A 16,570-nucleotide genomic window follows, 5' to 3' on the forward strand; every position below is an offset into this window, starting at 1 on the left:
GCATTTAACCTATAAAATTATATCTGTCTCAGTGCTGTTATTGTTATTTGTCCAATTTGTATTGGCTCACGCAAATCGAAACCGAAATGAAAATAACAATGTCTCTCAATTGGGTATTCACCAGAACAATAACATTTTTTTTTGGTTTTAGAAAATTAAAAATAAAGTTCTCAGCGTGGCTAGATCGTTTTGTCGAGTTTACAGACATTAGGTTAACGTGAACATGAAATGCATCATGTATGTGCTGCTTACCTGTGCTGCTGGAAATATTAACATCAATGCTGATATCAGATATTCCTCCTCCTTTCAGAGAGGCTACACATGTGTATGTCCCAAAATCCGTGAATTTTAAATCAATGATATCCAGGTTTGTGGTTCCGGGGGAGACGTCAGGGTCAGTCTGCGTGATCACCATCCGCTCAGAGCTTCTCAGTGGACGGCCGTTTTTAAACCAACTGAAAGTTAACTCCTCGGAAGGGACAGCTTCCACTTGGCAAGATATTTTCACCTCCCGTCCAATCTGGATGTTGTCATCTTTGTGATAAGGATCAGGGGTGATCCAAAATCGTCCTTTCTTTAGTGCTAAAATATAAAAATTCCATAAGTAGTTAGCATTCTTTTTGGGAATGCTAGGTAAACATGTCTGAGCTGAAATAATGTAAAGGAAAACAAGATAAAATATGCACATTTCTGTTATTTGCATATAGTTTGCATACCCATCAATCTTATCTTGACCATCCCGAAATAATATAAAACCTTAACTCACTTGAGAATTCTTAAAAATGCTTTAATTGGATGATATAGTCCTTCAAAGATTATATTTAAGGCTGATCAAAACTGGCCCAGGAAGAAATGAATTGATTCACATTCACAAGACATTTTCAAATCGAGAAATAACTTGAACTAGAATTTTTTTTTAACAAGCGAAGACTTTTGCTATTAATTCTTTTGTGCTGCCATACATAGGAATTTCCTGTTCATTGTGTTTGCTGATTATCTCATGCATATAACCAAAACACCCTCTCTGAGAGATGGCTTGGAATATCTGCTATGTTTCTTTCCCAACCACAGTGTTTTCTGGATCTTGGCTCTCTACCTGGATCAACTGTAAGGACTCCAGAAGGCTGCTGGGGGAGCAGTTGCAGGCTTACTAAGAGTCTGAACTCTGAATGACACTGTGCAACTGAATATAAAACAGAGTTTTCTCCTTTATGCCAAATAGTCTTATACTCACGCTCTTCTTTTTCCAACATCCTCTAATTTCCCTTCATCTTAAGCATGCTTATATGATACAAATATATACATGATAAAAGTAGCAAATGTATAAGACACCATCATCAGGATAAAATGGTGGTCATTCCCTTTTATTATGAACCCAATAGGCATAAAGATGCTATCAAAAATGATGTCAATTTAATAGACCTGCAGACACCTAAAGACTTTTAACTTTGTTTTGCATAATCCCTCCTGTATTTAACATGGTTTTTCTCAGTTCAATGAATACCAGGAAAAATCTGTAAACATGAAGAAGAAGCCAGAGATGAGAGTGTTTTTAAATTTAGAAAAAAGTTGTTTCTAAATTTCTCTTTTTTTAATGTTTTTTATTGTAAAAATACTGTACAGAGGGGTTACAGTTACATGAGTAAGGTACATTTTTCATTGAGCATTTTTGCCTCCTCCTTTGTTTTTCCCCTACCATCCCTTCCTTCCCCATCTCCCCAACTAATCCCACCCTCCCCCAAAGTTGTAAAGTTCGTTTTCAACATAGGGTCAGGTACATCTCATTGTTACAATGGGTCAACCTGTACATATGACCATATAAGATGATGTTAAGCAAAATTAACCCCAAGATAGGGACACAATTTTTTTCTTTCTTGCTATTGTTTTTAACGTATTTATAATGTACTATATGATTTTTCTGTTTCTTTGGTATGTTCCTTCCCCATAGTATAACCTCTGTTTTCATTGAACTTGATTCTGATGTCCTGCATCTTGTATGTAAATTTTTCTAATTTGGTGAGGGGAAGGGAAACAACAAAATACTTCTCAATTTCTTGACTTGTTAACTTCAAATATATTTTGCATGGTTTTCTATCTATATATAATGAAGAGAAATAAATAAAAATGAAAAACGAAGATTGAAATGTATACCTTTCTTTTTACTCAAGACATAGCTATAGGAGTACTTCTCTCAACTTAGCATTAGTTAAGTTCCAATTACTTAAGATAAACAAAAGAAGAATAAACCTAATCTTCACTTCCCTTTGTATGCTCATAGATTATAGGTCAATTTATGCACCAAATAAATTAATACATTAAGTAGGCATGAGGTGTTTTATATGCTTTATGAAATAAGCATCTCGGAAAAGATGCTTAGAGTGACCACTAAGTTTGTCTCAATGAAAGCCCCAGGAAGCAAATATAGCATGTTTTAGTATTATTGCTTGTTAGCCTCTTCTATCATAAAATTCAGTCTATGAATCTTATTTATGCCTATCTTTAGAAATAGGTAACTGTGCAACAGAGTTAGGGTACCTTGGGAGTCTTCTACTCCCTACAGTGAGAGATTTTCATCTTACACGCACTGAGGGATGACTTCACAATGTCATGGCTACCATACCTGGTGTGTAATATTTTGCATAAGCAATATAAATGTAATCACAACTCTATAGTACACAACAAATCACATGAACATAGAAATGGGCCTAAAATATGTACTTACGTTAGCATTATAACAGGTAAATGAGTCCTCTATAAGATTGTTCCTTAATAACAAAATGCTGAAATAAGGATACAGGTTGACTCATTGTAACAATGATATGTACAGGATACTATGTTGAAAACGAACTTACAACTTTGCAGGGAGGTGGGGAGGAAGAATTGGGGAGGTGGGGAAGAAATGCATAGTAGGGGAAAAACAAAGGAGGGGATAACAATGCTTGATAGGAAATGGACTTATTACCTTGCTCATGAACTGTAACCCCTCTGTACGGTATCTTTACAATAAAAAATATACTATTTTTTAAAAAAAGATTGTTCCTTAAAATGTTTGTAAAGAAAAATGATAAACTTAGGTGAATTTTTTTACAATGGCCATCAATTTTGAAAATTTCAATTTTTACATATTCACTTAAAAATCAATTCATATTACTAATTTGAGAGTATATCAGAGGAAGATTTTGTTAGCATTCAAGGAGATTCGTTTTTTTTTGACATCTCCATATTTCCTTACCTTGTTCCCCGATCAGAACATTCTCTTCCATCACTCTCTTGCCTTCTCCTCCCCCTTCCACACAATTTCACAAGTTTCATTCATTCATCTGTTTTCACAAATGTGTATAAACTACTTGGAGCACGTTCATATTCCATTCACCTTTTATTCTCCTTCTCCTACCACTCCCCCCCACAAATCTGTTTTACATACCTACTATTCATCTTAGTTTTTAGGTATATGTTGTTTAAAGAGACTCCCCTTGTTGTATTTCACACAGACATCTATCCTATTAGTTTCTCTTTCTTCTTTATATCCGCCCTCTATTATTCAAATATCAGTGAGTTTCCTAATGTTGTCCAGATACATAGTTCTAGCCAGAGAGCAGTCTCTTCTTGCTCTCCCGTTAAGTCCCTTCTTGAGTTCATTTGCCCAAATGAATGATTGAGTTATCTTATGTTAGTTTATTTTTTGAGCACCCTGAATAGCCTAGTAATTAATCCCTTGACAGATTTTTTTCTAATCTCCAGACTCTCTATTCTCGCTCTTGACTATTTCCTTTGCTGTACAGAAACTATAGAAAATATAAGAAGATACAAATAACTCCTGAATTTTATCGGCTCACACTGAACTAAGGCTAGAACTCAACATAAAAAAATTAAAAACAAAACAAAACAAAATGCATGGAAACTGAACAACTATTGGTGAATGATTAACAGATCACTGAAAAATATCCCAAAGTTCCTAGAATTTAATGAAAATGAGAATATAATTTGCAAGAACTGGGGAAACAGCTACAGTAATGTTAGGGAAAAAAGTTTATAGCTCTGATCATCTACATCAGCAACAAATGAACAAACACAGCCCAGAAAAATCTTTAAAAGTACCTGATGAAGCATCTCAATTAGCAAATGGAAAGAATTAAAGATTAGTGCAAGAAATCAATGAAATAGAGATTTAATCAAACACAGACAAAGAAATAAAAAGTTGGATCTTTGAAAAGATAGATAAGCCCTTCATTAATCTCACTAAAAGGACCAGAAAAAGGAACCAAATAAAAACATTAGAGATTAGTAGTGATATTACAATGAATAACAATCCAGAAGATCATGAAGGAACAATCTGAAAACATGTTCAAATAAATTGTGAAACCTAGCAGAAATGAGTATATTTCTAGATACATTTGACTTACCTAAGAGGCTATAAACCACTTAAATAGACCTATAAGGAGCAACAAAATTAAAGCAGTAATAGTCTCTCAACAAAGAAAAGCCCATGAACTAACAGGTGTGCTACCAAATTTTACCAGACATTTAAAGAACTGATATTCACACTCCAAATTATAAATGGAAGGAATTATAAATGGAAGGAACGTTATCAAACTTATACTATGAAACTACTATTATCACCCATTCCAAAACCAGTTAAAAATACAACAAAGGAAGAAAATTATAGGCCAAGCTGATAAACATAGATGACAGAGAAGCCAAAAATATTCAGTAAAATATTTTCACGTCAGTTTGTATCAGGGTACACTTATGAGTAATGTTCATTGCAAATGTATATATTGGTTGTCATATGCAAACACACAAAACAATTGTTTTGTACTTGACATTAACTTACTGTGCACTTATCCACAGTTCTGTGCTCTGCACAGTAGCATATTAAATTGATTTGGCATTGAAAGGTTATAAATATTTAAATCAATATTCATACTACACATTGTGGCTGTTCAACTAATAACCTGAAACTGTAAAATTAAAAGTAAAATCTAAATGTAAAATATTTATAGAAAGCAACGTAATAAATGTGTTCCAAAAAATGATCTCAAAAAGATATGAATTTGAGCCAGGCACCAGTGGCTCACATCTGTAATCCTAGGTACTCAGGAGGCTGATATCTGAGGAACGAGATTCAAAGCCAGCTCAGGCAGAAACGTCCGTGAGATTCTTATTTCAAATTAACCACCAGAAAACTGGAAGTCGCACTGTGGCTCAAGTGGTAGAGTGCTTGCCTCAAGCTGAAGAGCTGAGGGACATAACCGAGGCCCAGAGATCAAGCCCCCCCACTGACAAAATGATATGAATTTATTTTTTAAAAAATTGTTGATATCAGCATTGGTTAATATTGGGGATTTGGCTTAAGCTTATCATATGAATTTTCTAAATAGCAAAATCTCTAAAGAGGAAAAAAATTGACAAGTCAATCTCTTGCCTGAGTTTCAATGAAGAAATATCATGATAAGTAGAGTGGATCATTTGGCTTTCAAGCCAACTCTCTTACTTTTATATTTTCTGTTTATCAAAGTAATTTATTCTACATATAGAATACAAACAACTTAAGGAAAATAAAATACTGTGTGCATGTGTGTGCATGCGCATTTGTGTGTGTACACATGCACATATGTTCATCCATAGTAATAACACAAATTTACTTTGGTTTTGCAATTCACTCAGAAATCCAAAAGCTTTGCTCTGTAAACTAAACATAGAGTTATGATATCTTGCAGTGTCTTTCTAGTTTTTCATTTTCTACTTGGTCCAAAATAGGTGACCTAATTTTAATGGGTCAATTGTGTCATTTATAAAAATAGGTGATAATATTGGGCCCCCTCAGAGATCCATTGTGAGAAATAGCTAATTAACAATTGTATTTGAGCTTAGAATATACTGTGTTTAATATAGCTAATCAGCTGGCAAGTTAAGTTTCTTCATTTATAGTTAAACACTCTCCTTTTCAGTGAACAGTTTATAGTAGTTCATACAATCTTAATTTAAAGTCATTTTCTATTACCAGTTATTTCAAAATCAGCCACTGCTGGCTCACCCCTGAATTCCTAGCTATTCAGGAGGCTAAGATTTGAGGATCACAGTTCAAAGCCTTCTTGGGCAGAAAATTCCATGAAACTCTAGTCTCTAATTAATCAATCAATTAATCAATCAATTGAGCTGTGGCTCAAGAGGTAGAACATTAGCTTTGGGCACAAAAGATCAGGGACATTGTCCAACCCCTGAGTTCAAGCCCAAAGAGTCACACACACACACACACACACACACACACACACACACACACACACACACACTATATATATATATATATATATATATGATTTCATATTCTTCAAATCAGTCTGAGATTAGTACTGGCATATTGCCATGGTCCAATAAATTTAAAGGGACTCTAGAGTGACAGACATTTTTTGGGAAAAGGGAGGGAGAGAAATCATTTTGCTCAAATTCAATTTCTTTGTCTCCACATTGAAAAAAACATTAACTTAAGAGAACATTAGAGTTGGCTTAATGTATCATAAATTGTAATGGATGAGGCTCAGAAGCTACCTGTGCAGTGTGGCAATACATCTTAAAAGATGGGAATGAATCTCAGACTCTCTTCTGGAAAATCAGTTTGGAAACATTGCAATATAACCACAGTCTTCCTTATTTAACACTAAAAATTTGATGCAGACTTGGTCCATATTCTTTTTTGGTACTTTTTTTTTTTTTTGGTAGGACATGGAGCCTGAACTCTGGGCCTGGATGCTGTCCCTCAGCTCTTTAGCTCAACGCTAGCACTCTACCACTTGAACCACTGCACCACTTCCAGGTTTTTCTGCTTATGTGGTGCTGAGGAATATGAACCCAGGAACTCACGCATGCAAGGCAAGCGCTTTACCACTGAACCGCTTCCTAGCCCCATAATACATTATTTCTGAAACTACTCTAAATTCACTTAGCCTTTCTATTTTGAACTACTCTAAATTCACTTAGCCTTTCAATTTTGAGATATTTAAAGTGGCTCTGTGAATGGACTAAACCCAGGTGTAAAGCAGAGGCCAGGAGTTGCAAAAATCTGGGTAGGGTTTGCTGTTGACTTTCCAGATCTGTGCCTATGCATGCCAGTCATAAAGTAGTTCTTGAGTTTAGGCTCCAGAAAGAAACACTAGAGTAAGTTTAAAGACTGGGACATCCATAAGAAGACTATGAGATTGTATCTTTCCTGCAACTGTAGACTAAATATATAAAATACGTTACTTTGTTAGTAAAATTTACAGAAAATAGTAGTCAACCATGAAATAAAATTTATGTGTGCTGAAGACATAGCCCAGTGGCAGTCCAGCTGCCTAATGAGCATGGGATCCTGAGTCCAAACTCTAGTACTTCCAAAGAACAAATAAATGAATAAAGTAAACTTTATGAAGAGAACAAAGATGACAAAGGTGTTTTCAATTTTGATATGAAAGGTCAATTTTAGAAACAAATATAAGTTGTCAATTTTTTATTTTATGTTATTTACTTTTTGTCAGTCAGAGGGCTTGAACTCTTTGCCTGGGCGCTTTCCCCCGCACTCTTCAGCTCAAGGCGAACGCTCTACCACTTGTGCCACAGCACCCCTTCCGGTTTTCTAGTTGTTTATTGGAAATAAGAATCTCACTAAGTTTCCTACCCAGGCTGCCTTTGAACTGTGATCCTCGGATCTCAGTCTCCTGAGTAGCTAGGATTACAGGCGTGAGCCCCCAGTGTCCCACAAGTTGCCAGTTTTTTACTTATACCATTGATCATATTTCAGAAAATAGTGATCATTGATTACCAATCTAAGTTGACAAATTAGTAAATAGACTATTCAAATACTACACTTTATAATCTCCATGAACTATCCAAATACTACACTTTATAATCTGAATAGAATAGAAATATGAAAAAACCTAATCTGCGGCTAAGAAAAATGGATCTAGAAATCATTAATAGAGAAATCTGGTGAGTGAAGTATTAATTTCCTATCCATTTATCTTCTGATAAAGATAATAAAATATTTTCATGAGAAATAAAGTTTCCCAGTCTTATCAAGTGCCATTGAATAAGCATAGGATTCAAATTACATTAGAAATGACTTAAAAAATAGTGGATTATTTTTCCTCTAATCAGTCCCCTTATAATAAGGTACTTGCCTGCCCAGGAATTCTGTGAAAGGTTAGAGAGTAGGACTATCACTTTGCATTGCCAAATCCTAACCATGTTTCCTTGTTATAATTTTCCCTCAACACAGTTGAATTCAACTGAAAATGACATTTTGAAGCACTAACTTTACTGATGCCAGTTGTTTCCATTCAGTCTGGGATGCTGATTTTGTCTTGGATTTTGTTTTGGTCTTGTGTTCTGTGGTCATTTGAGGGAAATGGAATAGAAGTATTAGAATAGACTGATGGCTTTGGGGGATTCAAGGGTTCTGTTATGGGAAGAACAAGATACTATTGTATGGATGTGAGAGAAGAAGTGGATTCTGAACAAAACAAAAACAGAAATCCTCCCTCTAGCATGACAACTGAGTATTTGTGTGCCATGTAATGTACCAGTAACATCAGTTTTCAAGCACACACTTGGTAGAGACTGCATTTCAGGATAGACATTTTCTTCATCTGTTTCAGAACTCAGTGTATAGTCATTTCTGATGAAGGAGTGAAGAAGAAAGACAATTGGCATTTCACAACACTTTCTTAATTGAAAATATTATTTGACAAAATCTGTTTCAGAAGAAGGCCAATAAGGTTTATATTACAACAAAGCAAAACAAATCAAGTATGATGGTTGACTACATGAGCTAAAGTTTACTGAGTTGAAGGTCACTTTTCTACAAGATTTTCTAAGAGCTTTGAATATATTGCCATACACGTTGTATTTTCCTAAAGTGGCTCATTGTACTTATCACAATGTTCTTTATTAAGGAACATCTTTCCGAATAAGGACCTGAAAGAATAAGTAAGGAAAACCTTGACATTAACTGAGGAAATTATTTGAAATTAACTTTCTTGAGTTCTTTGAATATAACTGATATTTCTATTATAAACAAAAAATAATCAACTAGATAAAACTCTAGTGGAAATAAAATTTCTGATTAAACATGTCCAAGACAAGGTGAATAATCTTGACTTTTTAATTCAAGAAAGATCTAATAGTATACTGAAGTTATTAAACTCATTTCAGAAATATCTGATGAGTCTATTTCCAGTAAAAGCAGCATGTTATTTTCTTCCCAACTTACCATCAATTTTTTTAAATAAATTAAAATATTAGTTTCTAATCTTAGGAGTGGACATTTTGTAATATAAAAAAAGAATTACTTAGGAATTGACTATAGTACCTTCTGTACACTCAAGTATTACAATGAGTATGACTATTTCACTTTCTGTGAAAAGAAAAATCTATATTAGAAATGTGCACTATGAAAAACATAAAATATTTATGCTAGAAGTATAAAAGTCTTAAAGATCCTACAAGATTTATAGGAATAGGAAGGTAATATTTTCTTTTTGTTTTTTTGACTTTTGTTGTTTCTCTCTTTTATGCTATTTTCATTGGCATTTTATATAATCATCCTATTTTCTAAATTTCCAGTTGTTAGTCAATGGGCTGAATGGAAGTTCCTTAGTAATGTAACAACAAAAACAAAAACATTGCACTCTTTCCCAGAACTAGTTTAATATAGCACCCATGATAATTTGAATGCAGGTGAAAATGCTAAAAGACAAGTAGGCTTCTATTTAATTATGAAGTGTCAAGGCTCTATTTATTTCTTTTATTTACCCAACCTTAATTACCTCAGTTATTCAGACTGTTTAAGGAAAATGTAGTTCAACTTTAATTGTCATTTTAACATCCTGGATAGAATCTTAAATCACACTTAAATTTAAAATATTTCTCTCTCTTGCTTGTATATGCATGTGGGGTGTGTGTGTGTGTGTGTGTGTGTGTGTGTGTGTGTGTGTGTGTATGTGTGTTTCTGCCGGTATTAGAAATACTTTCTTTGCCAGGCGGTGGTGGCTCATGCCTGTAATCCTAGCTACTCAGGAGGCTGAGATCTGAGGATCCCGGTTCAAAGCCAGCCCAGGCAGGAAAGTCCATGAAACTCTTATCTCTAATAAACCACCAGAAAACTGGAAGTGGCGCTACAGCTCAAGTGGTAGAGTGATAGCCTTGAGCTGAAGAGCTGAGGGACAGCACTCAGGCCCAGAGTTCAAGCCCCATGACCACCAAAAAAAAAAAAAAAAGAAAGAAATACTTTCTTTTTCACAGGAGGTACTCTACTATTTGAGCTATGTCTCTAGATCTTTACTGATTAACTGAAGAAAAGAATATCTTGGATTTGTTTGCCTAGGCTGGCTTCCAACTAAGATCCTCATATGTCTGCCTTTGAGTAGTTATGATTACAGGTTGACCTACTGGAATGAAGTTCAAAACACTTCTTGTTACTCTGGTATTTCCTCTAAACATTTATGATACATTGCTTGACAAAATGCTGAGACACCATTGTATCCAGTGGTTCCTCGTGGCTCTTTGGGACACCACATGTGGTTTCTCTATGTTAACTAAAGGCTCAAAAATTAATTATGACCTTTTAACCAAAACAGAAAGATCTTTTCTACATTTGTATGTTTATGTGATTTTATATTTTGCACCTTGTATCCTTTTATATTAGTCATTCTCTCTTTCTTCTTGAATATCTCTATTTCTATGATGGGTAAAATATGACACAACATTAGTCAAAATAAATGAGTGGATTTTGCCTATGTGTATCACAGTTGTCATGACCTTTCAGATCATTCATGCTCTCACAGTGTTTTTGTAAAGTAATGCTTATTGAGAAAACATTTTGCAAAATTAGTTGGCATAGTTGTAGACACCATAGATTTCCCATAATGTAATATTATAACATTTTCTTTTCCAGGTATAAGGAAAATGAAAGATGGGGAAAAACAAGTCGTTTAAGGATACAGGTGGACCTGTTGCAACAATGAGAAGTATAAGTTGTCATGTCATGGTGCAGGGTGGGGAGGGTGGGGGGGTGGGGGGGAAGATGAGGGGGTGGGAGGGGAGGCTGGGAAGGGATGTGAAGGGTAAACAAAGGAGGAGGCTGCAATGCTTGGTAAGAAATGTACGCATTATCCTGCCCATGTAATTGTAACCACTCTGTACAGTATGTTCACAAAAAATAAAATAAAATTAAAAAAAAAAAAGAAAATGAAGTGGTTGGGGTTCATTTTATTGTTAATTTTTTTGTTTTTTGAGATGAAAAATATTACAATCATATCTCTTTATATTCCAGTTTATTTATTATTTAAGTGTGTTAAATAACTTACATGTATTATTTCATGACATTAAATAACAAAGAAAATAACCTGGATACATTAAATAACTAAACATAAAATATCTGAATTTTAAAGGAGTTATTAATAATTATAAATCTTAGTTTCTATGATTGATGAAGACCATGTTAACATTCCTCTAAGCCTGTTTAATGTTAGATAAGCTTGCTTAATGTTAGGTAAGTTTCTTTCTGACCACAGGCCATTCATCACTGTATTACTTTAGGAAATTTAAAAATTTAGAAAAACAATAAATTATTATTTTTTGTGCCCTTGGGAAATAAACCATCTACAACTCAGCAATTGTTTTTTTTCCTAAACCTAAGAGCCATTCCTTTGCTATATAATCATCTGGAGTTAGTGCCCCTACCTCCCAGATCTTTGTGGAGAGTAGAAGTCTTACTTTTAAAGAGAAAAGAGAGAATTAGGAAAAAACAGACAGGATTCATCACATTGACCATTCTCCACTTATTCTTTCATTATCTCACCCAGCATCTAAAAATCCTCTGCTTTTGTTTCATTAAAACTGAGTTCCACCTCTCTTCCCAAATGTAATAGTACTGTATAATGTCATGTTTGCCATTTTAAACAAGTATCCAGTGTAATTTTATTCTTATGTTACTAAATTTAATATTGTGCATTAGCAAAAGTATTAAGGATCCGTTTAAGAAGCCCAATATGACACAGTTTCAAAGGTCAAAGAAAATGCTGTTGGTTATAACACACATAAACATACATGTACATGCACACACATATACATATGAACATGTATGCACATAAACACATATACACACATGAACATGTACATACACATTCATATATACACATGAAGATGTATGTGTACATACACATATATACTATAGCACATTGTTCAAATATACATATTTCATGATTATATAAGTATTTGTGAGGTAGAGGTTAATTTAATCTCTTTCTAAAGTTGAGCTGTCCAAAGTGGTAAGCTCTATTTAATATTCAATATCTATTTGCCCTAGAGTTTCAGAGAAAATGCCATAGGACAAAGATACAAATTTGTTGTCTACCAACATTTGGAATTATTGCCAAAATAAAGTATAAAGTAGCTCTAAATTACACAAACCTAATATTTAATATTCATGTTAGAGACAAATATCTATCATTCCACTTTTATAAACAAGTATTACAAAGTAAACTTGCCTTATTCAAGAAGTCTTTAAAGCAGATTTTAGAAATACATATTTCAAGGCTTCATTTCTCCTTTTAGTGTGAATTATTATGGCAAAGAAAATGCAGTCTAATGATGGTGATGATACAGACATTTTTAAATATTCTATAACCTGCTAATAAGGCCAGAAATCAACTGTAGACAAAGAAGACAATACTAATTTCATAAGTCACAGTAGTGTTGAGTTCAATACACTCCAGATCTTCAAATCAACATCATACCAATCCAACAGTTCCTCATTCAGAGATCTGAGAGGAAATTACCTTCTGAATTGGTCTAAAAGAGATATTCAGTGAGCAACATTTTAAACCTATTTTAAGCATTTCACCATTTTGGCTATATCAATTTACCTCACCAGACTAGTTCTTAATCCGTCCTTTTAGAAGATCCAATTATATCAATTTTACATCAAAATCAAGTGAGTATTATCCAGACATAGTTACTCAGACTTTGTTCAAGGATAGCCCCAGAGATGATGTTTGTGTAAGACAAAAGTGAATGCAAGTTCATATGCTATGAAGATGAGCTAGAAAGACTGGTTGATAATGGTGGTAGTTGTCATATCTGGTTGGGGTTGTTACAGATATGGTATTTTGAGGCATGTATGGAAATATTAACCATAAAAATGACACATCAAGAAATAAAATTCCTACAGCTTTAGTAATGAGGAAAATCCAAACAAGGTAAATACAAACAAGGTAAACTCAGTGAAACTATAGACTAAGTTACATATTTGTGTAGAGACAAGACAAGAGATCTATATGGTATTTAAACCCAATAAAAACATGACTTTAAAAAATAAAAGCTGTGAACACATTCTAAAAACACATGCTCCCATGTTTAATAAGTTACTTACATTACTTATAAGGTTGTTCAATATAAATCAATTAAGGCACATCTACCAGAAGCAGTCACTTTTGTGTTGGAAGAGTTGATCTGAACTTATTTTTAACAGAATGATTACATAGTAAGTTCAGAAATCCATTAATCCATGATAGCTAAAATTTAAAGTAGTGGGGGCTGGGAAGGTGGCTCAGTGGTAGAGCGCTTGCCTTGGATGCATGAGGCCCTGGGTTTGATTCCTCAGCACCACATAAGTAGAAAAAGTCAGAAGTGGCACCGTGGCTCAAGTGGTAGAGCACTAGGCTTGAGCTGAAGAGTTGAGGGACAGTGCCCAAGCCCAGAGTTCTGGCCCCATGACCAGGAAAAAAACTTAAAAAATAAAAAATAAATATGAAAAAATTAAAGGAGTGGGTACCCAAGTGTGGTCCAGCTGTCTCAGGCCTCTCCTGATAACATGTTGCACAAGTTATTAAGAATGTTACCTTGGGAAGATCTAAAAATAACTAGTATGTTACTACTTTGGTTTCAAGAAATCAACAGTCCATCAGACATTTTTCTAATTACTAATGAGATTAACAGTGAAGAGCAAGTATTCCCCAATTGGATTTTCTGGATTATAATATTGTTTTATTTCTCGGTAACTTGGCCTCACCATACTAGTTCTGTAAAGACTTGGTCTCCCAAAGCAATAAAATGACATTAATTATAAAACATAAATCTGATTCAATAAAACAATGCTTGATAAGAAAAGTACTCATTATCTTGCCCATGTAATTGTAACCCCTCTGTACAGTATTTTCACAATAAAAAAAGAAAAAAATATTTATGTGTTGCTAATACAATACAAAATGAATAGTAAAAGGTCTCTTGTTTTCAATGTTTTTCAGCATTTGCAACATGTCTTTTACTGTTCTTGGCAGGGGGTAAAGAACATAGAACTTAGTAGATTTTTTGTTTCCTGCTTGGGCTGGCTTGAAACTGCAATCCTCACATCAGATTATAGGCATACTACCAGTGCCCAGCAAGAGATAAATTTTAAAGGGATTTTTAAAAAAAAGTATTATTATTGGTACCTCAGAAAGCTAAATATAGACCTTCCCTACAACCCAGCCATACCAGTCCTAGGCATCTACCCTGAGCAACAGCAATCAGGATAAAGGACACATGAATCTCCATGTTCACTGAAGCACAATTCACAATAGCCAAGATATGGAAACATCCCAGATGCCCCACTACAGATGAATGTATCCAAAACTTGTAGTACCTATATACAATGGAATCTTATGCAGGCATTAGAAAGGACAAAATAATGGCATTCACAGGGAAATGGATGGAAATAGAAAAAAAAATCATTTTGAGTGAGGTAAGCCAAGAGCAAAGTGACAAACAGCACATGGTCTCCCTGATATGTGAATGTTAAATACAAAATGTAAACAATTAATGTTTAACAAAAATGTTAAATATGAAAAAGTAAACAAGACTGGAGAAACAAAGAACTTCCACTCATCTGGTCGTATCATTACTAAATGACCCCATGCTGCTGACCACATTGCACACATCTGAGGGAAACTAGGAGGAGGGCACAGAATCAGAGGGAAACAGGAAAACAGAACAGAGGGGCTCATCAGCTGCACTGGACATTGATGAAAACTAACTAAGCAACTCAAGGGCAGCAATGGGAGGGAGAGAATGAGAGGGAAGAACAGAGAACACTAAGCAAAAGGAAAGAAATGCACATACCACCCGATGTGGAAGAAATAATTGTATTGTCAAAGCTCATAGAATTCACAAACTTTATAGACCACAATGACAATTTGCCTCATGAAGGTTAGAATGTGTTTGTGAATTTAACTAAGTATCACTCTCACACAATACTGTGAATTTGTGAAATATATGCAATCACTTAATCACATTAAAATGATTTTAAAAATAAAAATATAAAAATTGCTATTATACTGGTGATATACAGAGGGGTAACATTTACATGCATCAGGCAATAAGTGCATTTCCTTCAGTACAGCGTCGGTTCCCTCATTCTCTCCCATTCCCTCTCTCCTGTCTCTTCCATGAGTTGTATAGTTGGCTTTCCGCAATGTCCAGTGCACTCCACTGCGGAACTTTTTCACCCTTTGTCCTTGGATTCTTTACCTTATATACCATGTAGTCACATGCGTATCTGTGGAAAGATTGGTATAGAACTAATAGATTTTTAAAGATAAAAATGAATGTACTTCACTTAGTCTTGCATACAAATTTATCAGATCCATGGAAGGGAAAGGGAATCACAGAAGCAGCAGGACAAAGGCTGAACTAATGCAAATTTGATATTCACTTGACACTACGGTGGAAATGAACTTTACGACTTGGGGGCGATGGGGGTAGGGAGAGGTAAGTCGGAGAAAATGAGGGATGGGGTTACAATGTTTTTTTAAATGAGCATTAATGAGTACTACCTTACTTATGTAAGTATAAGTCCCCTGCTCATCACCTTCTGAATAAAAATTATGAAATGAGTGTACTGTGTGGTCTGAGTAAAATATTAAAGAAAAACAAATTATTATAGGAGACCATAACACATCGATACCTCCTAATGATATGGGATCAAAAGAGAGCTGACAGGTGAAGTGCATGAACCCTATCAGGTGTGGAAAAGAAGTTCTTACTAGACAAACAATTGCTTCTAATTTAGTTTACACTAACTGGAAAATATCCTTGCATGCCCACAAAACTTATTTCCATATGATTTCAAACATTTGCTTCCACTTGTTCCTGTCTGTTGAGGATACAAAGTTGGTCTTGTTTCTAAGCCTGACCTCTTAAAATGGGTTGGGAACTCATCTCTAACTCTGAGTGGAACACCACCAATTTTTTTCCCTCTGATCTTTAATTTCTCCCCTACAAGAAAGTCTGCATATATCAAACATGTATCTATAACTGCTTGTTAATGAAAACAAAACTAAGCAACAAAAAGAAGTAAGGAAATAGAAGGCTTTTCCTCAACTTCTTTTTTACTTTTTGTATTAGAATCAATGAATTGTACAAGGAGATTTCATTTTGACATGTCCATGCATGCATTTATTATACCTGGGTAATACTCCCTCCCTCTGCCTCCCCCACTCCTTCCCTTCCTCCTGTCTAAACCTAATATACCTTAACTTTTTTATCCTCTGAAGCT

At 34.6% G+C, this 16,570-nt stretch overlaps 1 protein-coding gene across 1 annotated transcript in view; it reads right to left on the reverse strand.

Annotated features, from left to right (window-relative positions):
- The window catches only part of Mdga2 (MAM domain containing glycosylphosphatidylinositol anchor 2), a 722,905-nt gene that overhangs the window by 155,119 nt on the left and 551,216 nt on the right, over positions 1–16,570 (reverse strand). The window contains exon 7 of the mRNA XM_042677867.1: positions 253–582. Within this exon, the coding sequence (XP_042533801.1) occupies positions 253–582 (330 nt within the window). The remainder of the gene's footprint in view (positions 1–252; positions 583–16,570) is intronic.

This window comes from Dipodomys spectabilis, unplaced genomic scaffold (assembly GCF_019054845.1).
Source record: "Dipodomys spectabilis isolate Male_0828 unplaced genomic scaffold, ASM1905484v1 ptg000042l, whole genome shotgun sequence".
Classification (NCBI taxonomy): domain Eukaryota; kingdom Metazoa; phylum Chordata; class Mammalia; order Rodentia; family Heteromyidae; genus Dipodomys; species Dipodomys spectabilis.